At 36.6% G+C, this 11,184-nt stretch overlaps 1 protein-coding gene across 5 annotated transcripts in view; it reads right to left on the bottom strand.

Annotated features, from left to right (window-relative positions):
• Positions 1-11,184, bottom strand: part of F8 (coagulation factor VIII) — a 161,949-nt gene that overhangs the window by 115,806 nt on the left and 34,959 nt on the right. For all 5 annotated transcript variants that reach the window (XM_033760153.1, XM_010625186.2, XM_033760154.1 and 2 more), the window contains 2 exons: positions 2,268-2,336; positions 564-680 (listed from right to left, as the gene is read on the bottom strand). In XM_033760153.1, coding sequence (XP_033616044.1) covers positions 564-680; positions 2,268-2,336 — 186 coding nt within the window. The remainder of the gene's footprint in view (positions 1-563; positions 681-2,267; positions 2,337-11,184) is intronic.

An 11,184-nucleotide genomic window follows, 5' to 3' on the forward strand; every position in this document is an offset into this window, starting at 1 on the left:
TTTAACATTTTTATTTTGTCATTTATTTTAAGCCTATTTTAAAATATTTTCTCATCTTTTCTTTTTTTCTACTTCATGCAACATGTTCCCTACCCGCTTTCTATTGAGCTTGTATTTTGACAATCATATTTCTAGTTTTTATGAGTGTGTTTTTGTTCTGAATGGTTCATTTTTGATAGAATCTTGTTACCTTATTGATACAGCACCTTCTTGAATAGTTGGGAGAACAAGCTCAGGCAAATTCTCTTCTCTTCTTACCATTATCTCTTTCTCCTCCAGGATTACTTTTCTTCATTTATCTTTGAAAATCCCTTTCATACTGCAGTCTGTCCCTTAATGTGTGTTCATCCTTGACTGCTCACTCATATTGGATCACCCAGATAGAGAAATCTGATCGTCCTATATAAGCAAGCAGACCTTCATTTTCAGGTGATTTTAAGAACTCTACAGGCCAGAATTCAGTGGGCTTTCTACTAGGCTGTAGAGCAGTCTGAGACCTAGAAAAGAGACCTCTCGTGTTGAATTCAGAAAACCTGAGGACTGTTGAGCAGATGTGTACATACCTGGCAGAGACCTGTTTACATAGCCATTGACTGTGTGCATTCTAGGCCAATCCCCAGCAGATGCAGAATCTGAAGCCTGTGTCCTAAGGCTCTTTGTTTCTGAGTGCCAACTCTTTCCTGATGAAAGATAAAGCAAAATGCAGTCAGTGAAGCTCTGACTCATAAATGATCATCCTCTCTACTCTGTGTAGGGTTCAGATCTGGAACATCTTCCAAAGGCTCATGTTTTGAAGGTTTGGTCCCCAGTGCAGCCATGTTCAGAGCTGAGGTTTTCGGAATATGACCAGATCACTAGGGCTCTGACTGCATCAGTAGATTGATACATGGATAAATTCATAACTGGAGGTGGTGGAAACTGTAGGAGGTGTGGTCCAGCTGGAGGAAGTAGGCCACTGGAAGCATTACTAGAAGAGGATATCTTGTCCCTGGACCTTTCCCTACCCCTGCTCTCCTTCCTGGCTTCCATGAGGTGAGCGGTTTTCCTCCTCTACACCTGTCTGCCATGACGTTACTGCCTCACCACAGACCAATCATGGAGTAAAACTGTTAGCCAAAATAAATCTTTCCTCCTTTAAGTTTTCTTTTTCAAGTATTTTGTCAGCAACAGAAAGCTAACGTATCTCCCTTAGGACAAAAACTACTCACAGTATAAGCATTTTTGTCAGCAAAGTAGGCAGATGACATCCTCTCAAAGTCAATAAGAGGGAGGAGAAGACAATCATCAAAAGTAGACATTTCTTGGGCTGGGGATTTAGCTCAGTGGTTCCGGTGCCTGCCTTGCAAATGCAAGGACCCGAGTTCTATCCCCGGTATAATAAATAAATAAATACATACATACATAAAATTTAAAAAGTAGACATTTCTTGCTTGGACTGATTATAGCTACCTATATTTGTTTATGACAATAGCAGAGAAAAATGACAAATGATAACTTGGGGAAAAGAGAATATTGGTTAGTTTTCACCACACAGATTTTATTCTATTAGTTGATTTATTTAAAAGGAAGGAGATAGGGCCAGGGATTTAGCTCAGTGGTTCGTTGGCCTGCCCTGCAGGTGCAAGGACCCGAGTTCAATCCCCGGTACCCAAAACAATAAAAATAAAAGGAAGGAGATGAACATCACTCCCCCGCAAAAAAAGGCCATCAGTCCTTATCCCTGTCATAATTACTTCGTCCAGGTTTGTAGAAATGAATTCCAAAACCTGAAAGCTTCTCTACCTCTTCTCTAAAACCAATAAAGCCTAGAGCACTGGAAATAACTCTAGCTGCTGTCATAACAATAAAGTGTTAGGAACCAGAAAGATGGAAGACTAGTCAAGAGAAATATGATGGGAGCCTCAATTAAGAAAATGGCAGTGTGGGTGGATAAGAGGTGAGAGAAGATCACAATGTTGTCCTGGTTGTTGAGGAGGAGGAGGAGGAGGCAGAAGTTCTAACACTACTGATGGCCTAGTCTGTATCACATAGTGCTCAAAATAGTGAAATCACCTAAGCCTTACAACAATCCTACGAAAAAATACTAAGACACTATCACCAAGTATATGCATCTTACCTTCCTATCCTTAGGATCTATCCTGAATAGTAATATAGTTTTCTGTAATCACTTCTTCTGAGTAGAAGCAGTTCACATTCTGAAATATCATATTAGGATAGTATATTTTACTTCTTTTATGAGTCCAAAATTTAGACTGAAGCTCACTTACCTTCATCAAATACAGCAAAAAGTAGTACAAACTGGTGCAAGTTCTGTGTCCTTTCTTTGGTCAGACTCCCTGAAAAAGAGTGACAACATTCATCTTCTATGTAAAATCTCATCATAGAAAATTGCCACTAGGAGAAGATATTTCTTCATGAACTGCCAGGGAATAAAGAACAAAGGTAGTTCTCTGTTGTTTGCTGTTAACATTGGTTTTTTGATGTAAGGTCAGCTATACCAGTGTTTCTCAAACTACCAGGGGTAAAGGGTTGTTTTTAATTTCAAATTTCTTTCAGATCATTACTTTTGTAAAATGTAATAAAAATTAACTACTAGAAATACCAGTCCACATAACACACACACACATAATCACAGCGGAAAAAAATTACAAAAACAATATGCATTGTTAGTTGTAATGAGTACACAAGCAATTAATAAACAAAACTTCTATTACTCCTACCACTTTTTATTTTACAATTTTAAGCGAACAAAAAGGTAGGAATGAAATATAATTAAACACCCATACTCATATTTTACATGAACACCATATAAATCAGTATGTAATGTTTTTAATGGCATAAATGAGCTTGCATCATGCTTTAAATTTTTCCTATCTTTCTTAGCATTATATTTCTTTATCTCATTGGAAACTTTTGTTTGCAGGCTTATTTTTTTTTCTTTCATTGAGTTCATTGGTACATTCTAGGTATATAGTACAGTTACATTCATTATTGGAATCTTGTATCTTTACATGATAGCTCTTGGTTCTCATTTTTTCCCCTTGTCCCTGTCCTCCCTTCACCCCCTCCTCTCCTCCCCATTTACAAACACTTTATTTCCATTTTTTCATTTTCTCACATATTTTTCCCTTATTACCTTTCCCTACCCTTCCCACTTGCCCTACACCTTTAGCCCTTTTCTTCCTATTTCACATTGTCAATCATATCATTAGGCTCTTTTTTACATTCTTTTTTTTTTTTTTTTTTGGTACCGGAGATCAAACTTGGGTCCCTGTGCTTGCAAGGCAAGCATTGGAACCACTGAGCTAAATCCCCAGCCTGGGATCTTACGTACTATTATAGTTTTTCATACCAGAGAAACTATTCAGTATTTATACATCTGTGACTTATTTATATCACTCAATATGTATCCATTTTCCTATGAATGAATCTAATTTCTCATTCTTTATGGCTGAGTAGTATTCCATTTTATAGAAAAACCACATCTTTATTCAGTTTCCAACTGATGGGCAAATGGGCTGTTTCCAAGTTTTAGCTATTACAAACTGTGTCGCTATATACGTAGGTGTACATATATCACTGTGATATAATTCTTTTAATTCTTTTGGAAAGATACCCAGCAGAGGGATGGCTGGGTCAAATGGAACCTCTAGTCCCAGCTCTTTGAGGTATCTCCATATGGATTTCCATAGTGGTTGCACCAGTTGCAGGCTTATTTTTAATAGCATTATTTTTTATGACATTCTGCCTTTCTTTGTCTCTTGAACCCTTAATGCTTAGAAACAAAAATTATCTCAGCCTAGGAAAGTAATAAAATGTGTGCTGCTACTCATAAGGCCATAAGAGACACAGATAAAGCCAGTTGCAAAGTGAACACTTTCAAGGAAATGCTGCTACTGTACCAGCTCTCTGAATAACAACTCTTTTTTTTAACTGACCTTGCAAAATTTTTCGGAGTGTTGCTTGATTTTTTCATTTTTCTCGGTAATATCTTGCATAAAACAAAAGTCATTCATTTTGATAAGGTCTAATTTATCGAATGTTTAATATATTGTTTTAGTATCCTTTTAGAACTCTCTTCTCCCAGGTTATGAAGATTTTTACTCTATATCCTGAAAACTTTATGGCTTTGCATGACACATTTTAGAAATCCAATGCACTATCCATTGTGCAACAGATATTTTACATTTTAAATCCACAATCTATTTTTAGATAATCTTTGTATAAGGAGTAAGGATTAGATTAAGGTTCACTGTTTACATATGAATATCCAATTATTCCAATACTATTTATTGAATTCCATTGAACTGTGTTTGTACCAGATCAGTTGGGCATTCTTGTGTGGAATTATTTCTAGACTCTCTATCTACCAGTGAGTTTATCCAACTAACCAATGTGTCATGATGACTGCAACTGTGTGGCACGTTATAAAATAGGGAAGAGTGATTCCTTCAGCTCTATTATTTTACAAAATATTTTTGGCAAATATACTACTCTTGCCTTTCCATACAAGTTATAGAACCAGCTTGTCTATAATGACAAATATCAAACTTAGATTTCGATTGGTATTGCATTAAATCTGTGTAGTCAGAAGAATAGACATCTTTACTATGTAGAATCTGTAGTCCACAAACATAGTGTTTCTCCGTTTATTTAGTTCTTTGACTTCTTTTATGAGCATTTTGTACATTGCACTGTTCAAACACTATACACGTTTTGTTACATGTATACCTACATTTTCAATTTTTAGAGAAATTTTAAGCACTTTTAAAATTTTTTGTTTCCAATTATTCTTTAGTAATATATAGCATAAATTGAGTTTTGTGTGTTGTGTATTCTGCAACCTTGCTAAACTCAGTTATTAATTATGGGAGGTGGTTTTGTTTTTTAAAGGTTTCTGAATTTTCTATATTGTCAATAATATCTGGAAATAGGGACAGTGTTGCTTCTTTCTTTCCAGTGTGTATGTGTGTGTGTGCGTTTGTGGTGTGTGTTTTGCTTTTTGTTGTTTGTTTGTTGCTTTGTTTTTTGTTTTTTGTACCGGGGATCAAACTCAAGACTTTGTGCTTTCGAGGCAGGCTGCAGAAGTACTGAGCTAAATCCTGGGCCCAGTGTGTGATTTTTAATATTGTATTATCACACTGGCTAAGACTTTCAGTGCCATATTGAATAGGGGTGGCTAGAATAGAAGTTCTTGCTTTGTTTCCAATTTTAGAGGGAAAGCATTACTTTTCACCATTATGCATGGTGTCAGCCATAGGTTTTTTGTAGATATTCTTTATCAGGCTGAGAAAGTTACCCTCTACTTCTAGATGGCTGGGAATTTTTATCATTAGCTAGTGATGCATTTTGCCAAATGTTTTCATTTGCATCAATTGATACAATCGTGTATTTTTTTCTTCTTTAGCCTGTTAATATCATGGATTATATGGATTTATTGCCTAACATTGAATCAGCCTGGATAAACTACAGTTGGTTTTGTTACATTCTTTTTATATATTGATGTTTTCTGTTGGCTGCTATTTTTTGAGAATTAACATGCCCAGGCTCATGAGGGATATTGGCTTGTAGTTCTCTCTCTTTTTTTTTTTTTTATTTGGTACCGAAGATCGAACTCAGGTCCTTGCGCTTGCAAGGCAAGTGGCAGAACCACTGACCTAAATCCCTGGCCTTGTAGTTCTCTTTTGTGTACTATCTTTGTTTTTCATACTGGATAAAACTGACCTTTTATTTGGAAAGTGTTTACCACCTTTTATTTTCTGGAAGAGATGTGTAAAATTGGCCCTATTTCTTCTTTAAATGTTGATAAAATTTACTAATGAAACAATCTGAAACCAGGTTTTTGTTTAATGTTGGAATTTTTAAAATTATGGTAAAGTGAATATTAAAATTTACCCTTTTGCTTGGCTTGCAGTGTGCAGGTCAGTGGCATTGAGTACATTCACAGTGTTTTGTGACCATTGCCACTATCTATATCACCCCAAAAAGAAATCCTATACTCATTAGAGTCAATTTTCTTTCTGTTCAATTACCAGCTCCTGCCATTTCTAAAGATTTACTTATCCTGGGCATTTCATATAAAGTGTACCATACACTATGTGACCTTTTATGTCTGACTGACTTCTTCACTTAAACTTAATATTGTCAAGGTCTATCCACACTATAGGATGTACCAGTAATTCATTCCTTTTTGTGGCTGAATAATATTCATTGTGTGGATGCATCTCATCTTGTTTATCCTCTTATTAGCTGATGGGACATTTGGGTTGTTTCTACCTGTTAGCTACTGTGAATAGCTGTATTATGAGCAATCAGTACTTATATTTAATGCCTGTTAATATTCTTTGGGGACTATACCTAGGAATTGTAGGTCATAGGATAATTCTGTGCTTAAAAGTTTGAAGGAACACCAAAGTGTTTCCCAAAGCAGCTGCACCTAAATTGGTGCAATACATTCTAACCAGTAATGTATTGAGAGTTGGACTTTCTCCATAATCTTGCCAATATTTATACTTTCCTTATTTTTTAAAAAATATAACCATTTTAGTGGGTGTAAAGTGGTATCTCATATCGGTTTTGATTTGCATTTCCTTAATATTCTTTTCATGTGCTTGCTGAACTTTGGAATATTTTTCTTTAGAGACATATCTATATAGAACTTTTGCATATTTTAAAATTGGAATATGTATATTCTTTATTATTGAGTTATAATATTTGTTTACATATTTCAGATATAAATCACGTATAATGTATGATTTGCAAATAACAGTGCTATCTCTTTTACATTTTTTTCATTGAGGTTTTTGGTTCTTTTAAGTATACAGTACAGTTACATTCATCATTGGGATCTTGTACCCTTACATGACAGGTCTTGGTTCTCATTTTTTCCCCATACTCCTGCCCTCCCTTCACCCCCGCCAGCCTTCCCTATTTACAAAGACTTTGTTTCCATTTTTTCCTTTTCTCATATTTTTGTTTCCCTTGTTTCCTTTTCCCTACCCTTCCCAGTTTCCCTACAGCTTTAGCCCTTTTCTTCCTATTTCACATTGTCACTTACACAATTTGAATCTTATTTATACTTTTATTTTCTCACACCAGAGAAACTATTTGGTATTTACACATATGTGCCCTATTTATTTCACTTACTAGTATGGCCTCAATATGCATCCACTGTCCTATAAATGATTCTAGTTTCTCATTCTTTATGGTTGAGTAGTACTGCATTTTATAGAAAAACCGCATCTTCTTTATCCAGTCTCCAATTGATGGGTAATCGGGCTGTTTCCAAGTTTTAGCTATTTTGCTGTTATTCTTTGAAATTCAAAGTTTGGTGTAATATTTAAGAAACCATCGCCAGGGCTGGGGATTTAGCTCAGCGGTTCGGTGGCCTACCTTGCAAGAGCAAGGACCGGAGTTCAATCCCCGGTACCAAAAATAAAAAGAAAAGAAACCATCACCAAATCCATGTTTCATGAAAATTAAATCTTTGGCTGTAGCTCAGTGGAGCTGTGCCTGCCTGGGAAGTGCAAGGTCATGATTTCAATTCCTGGTAGCAAAAAAGCAAGCAAGCAAGAAAGACAGAAAGAAAGAGTGAAAGGAAGGAAGGAAGGAAGGAAGAGAGAAGGAAAGAAAACTTGATCTTGTATTTTCTTTTACATTTTTATAGTTTTATCCTTATATTTAGGTCTTTCATTAATTCTGAGTTAAATTTTGTATATGGTGTGAGGAACTGGCCCCATTTCATTACTTTATATGTGGATAACAAGCCATTCCAGCACTGTGAGCAAAGTATTCTTTGCTCTATTTAATGGTAATGTCAAAAATCAACTGACTATAAATTTAGGGTTTATTTCTGGACTCTCAACTCTATCCCATTGATCTCTATGTCAATCCTTATGGCAATACTGCAGTATTTTGATTATGGGCTTGTTGTACTCTGGTTTTTTTTCTCTCTCTCTCTCTCTCTCTCTTTCCTCTTTTTAAATTTTATTGGTACATTTAAGGTATACAATATAATGATGCTATGCTCATCATTGGAGATTTGCACCTTTACATAATCTATCTTGATTCTCATTTTTCCCCACTCCCCTGCCCTCCCTTCAACCCCTCCACCCTTCTCTATTTACAAAGACTTTGTTTCCATTATTTCGTTTTCTCACGTTAATTCCATTCCTTTCTTTCCCTTTCCGCTACCCCGCCCACTTCCCCTTCCCCTTTGCACCTTTTCTTCCTATTTCACATTATCTATCATACATTTTTATCCTTATTTACACTTTCAGTTTCTCACACCAGAGAAACTATTTAGTATTTACACATGTGTTTCCTATTTATTTCACCTGTCTCTCTTTCTTAGACAGGGTCTTGCTATGTAGTCCAGACTGGACTTGAACTATGTAGCCCAAACTGGCCTTGAACTTGTAGTGATCCTCCTGCCTCAGCCTCCTGAGAGCTGGGTTTTACAAGTGTGAGCCACCAAACTAGGCTCAGCATTATATATTCTTTCCCATCCTTATACCTCTAACCACCTATATTATTATTTTTGAAATGAGTTTCTTGCAAACAAAATATAATCCATTCATGTTTTTTTAAATCCAGTGTGCAAATCTCTGTTTTTACAGTGATATCTTGGTTGTTGAACAAAATTCGTTCCAAATTTGTGTTTGAACACCAAAAAGTTCAAGAACTGAATGTCTTTCTCCCTTAAGAAATAATGGAAAACCAAACAATTGGTTCTGAGGCCAAAAATTACTCATAAATTCATTTTCCAGGACTTTACCAAATTTTGCAATGTCTTTCTTTAACTCTACTGTGGCTATCTCAGACTCATTCTCAGCCATACAGTTTTTTTCAAGTCAGATTTTTGGTTTTGATTATCAAGCAAAGTCATGAACATCGAGCAGATTTTTAAAAAATTTTGCTGTTCGAGTAGTGGAAAGTTAAGAGCTTGGAGCTATTCCACAACCAAGGTAGCACTGTAGTGTGTTCAGATGATTTGCATCTAATATAATTATTGATCTGTTTAGACATAAGCCTATCATTTTATTATACTTTTTCCTCCCTGATTTTCCCTTACCAGCATTCTTTTGAGTTATTGAAACAGTTTAATTTGCCTATTATAATTTTATTATATTTCTTTGTATAATATTTTACTGATTGCTCTAAGGGTTACAGAATATATTCTTAACTTTTGACTATCTATGGAGAATCAATATTTTGCAATTCACTGGAATGAATTTGAATGGAACCCACAGATTTCACTTTACTCTATTATGCTGTAGTTGTTTTATATATTATACCTACATACATTGACATCACAAAATGTTCTTTCAACCATCAAATGTACTTTAAAGAATTGCATGGGCTGTGGCTCTAGGGTCAGTTAAGTTTTTCACATTTTTGCAGTGTCATTTGTGCGGTCCAGTCCTCCCTGTTAACACTCAGTGCTTTTTCTGGCGCCTTAACGGAAGTCTCACTTCCCAGTGTCTTTGGCATGCTAATTAGGGTGAACACTGGGCGGGAATACAGGAGTTCCTGACAGCTTTGTGAGTTTACTTTTGGAGATCTTTTGTCTCTTATTGCTCTCAACTTTTCAGTTCTGTGAGCTCCCTTCCAGGTTCTCTATCAGAAAACTGCCAACTGCCCTGAATGCACCACATCTAAGGTGAAGCAACAGGACAAGAACAGAAAAAAGCAGTGGGCTTTTGCCCAGACAGCTCAGATCTGCAACTCTGTTTTGAGTGGAAAGTAGCGTCCCCCTCCTCAGTTTTGGCTCCTGCAGGCTTCTCTTGCCTACCACACTCACTGCCAAGAGCACATCTAGGGAACACGAGAACATGGAGGAAAGAGGAAAAAAAATGGAGCTTCCTCCAACTGTGAGCATTCAGTTACCTTTCCCACCCCTGAACTCTTGTTGCAACATAGTGCTCACTTTCAAGTTTCAAGTTGTCTTTCATTCAAGTTGGAAAATACAGATTGCCTTTACCTATCTGTCTGTTCTACTTACATTTTAGAACTTTTAAAGAACTAAGCTGTGTGCTTTTGCTACATTTTTATTATCGAATTCAGTGGGAGAAAAAAAATGGCAGAATATATTTACTTCATCTTAGCCACAACTAGATCCTCTGTTGTCATTTTAATTCAATTCTCTGACAAGAAATTATTTTGGTTTTAGACTTATTTATTTTTTGTCATATGTGAATGCTTTTGATGATTTCATTAGCCTTTACATCACACAAATGACAGGCTGTGTGGTTTGAGCAATTTGTTATGACTTATGGCTGTGAAACAAAGCCAAATAAAATTTTACAAACTACAAACTCTTCTAGACACTTTCCTTCTCTGCTTTTTTTTTGAGGGGGGGTTGGGGGAGGGTACCGCGTATGGAACTCAGAATCCTGCGCTTGCCTGGCAGGCATGGCGCCACTGAGCTACATCCCTGGCTCTTCTCTTTGTGTTTTTGAAGCACACTTATCATCATTATTCAGAAAGGTATGGTAGTTCATGTTCATAAATTCTCTTCTTTGGTGGGGAAGGCTCACACTGAGCTATATCCCCAACCCTTTTAAATTTTTAAAAAATATTTTGAGGCAGCATCCTGTTAAGTCACTAAGTTTCCCAGGATGGGTTCAAACTTGCAGTCCTCCTTCCTCAGCCTCCTACAGTGCCACCACACTCAGCTCATGTTTACAAAATCTTTGCTTATCCTCTATAGGTTGAAGGTTGAGTCCCTTTCTACAGACCAGCATTAGCGATGTGTTCTACCTGAATGTGATAGGAGTGATGTTCTGTGATTTCTGAGGTTACATTAAAAAAGATGGTGTAATGTCTGATAGGTTCTCTCTCTCTTGAAGATACATGAAAAGTCTGGATACGCTATAGCATCCATGCCGGAGAGATCTTGCGGAGAGATGACCAACTATTCGAGTTTTTCAAGCACAGGTGACAGACATGTTAATAAAATCAACTTTGAGATGATTTCAGCTCTGACCTCTGAACAAACTCATGAGATAACCAGAGACAAGACATTTTCAAATACCATGAGACCCACAAAATTATAAGACATAACAATAAGCCGGGCATGGTGGTGCACACCTGTAATCCCAGCACTTGGGAGGCTGAGGCAAGAGGATCACTGTGAGTTCGAGACCAGCCTGGGCTACGTAGTGAGTTCCAGATCAGTCTCCA

The sequence above is a fragment of the Fukomys damarensis genome, unplaced genomic scaffold, assembly GCF_012274545.1.
Source record: "Fukomys damarensis isolate Sample0158 unplaced genomic scaffold, DMR_v1.0_HiC HiC_scaffold_39, whole genome shotgun sequence".
Lineage (NCBI taxonomy): Eukaryota > Metazoa > Chordata > Mammalia > Rodentia > Bathyergidae > Fukomys > Fukomys damarensis.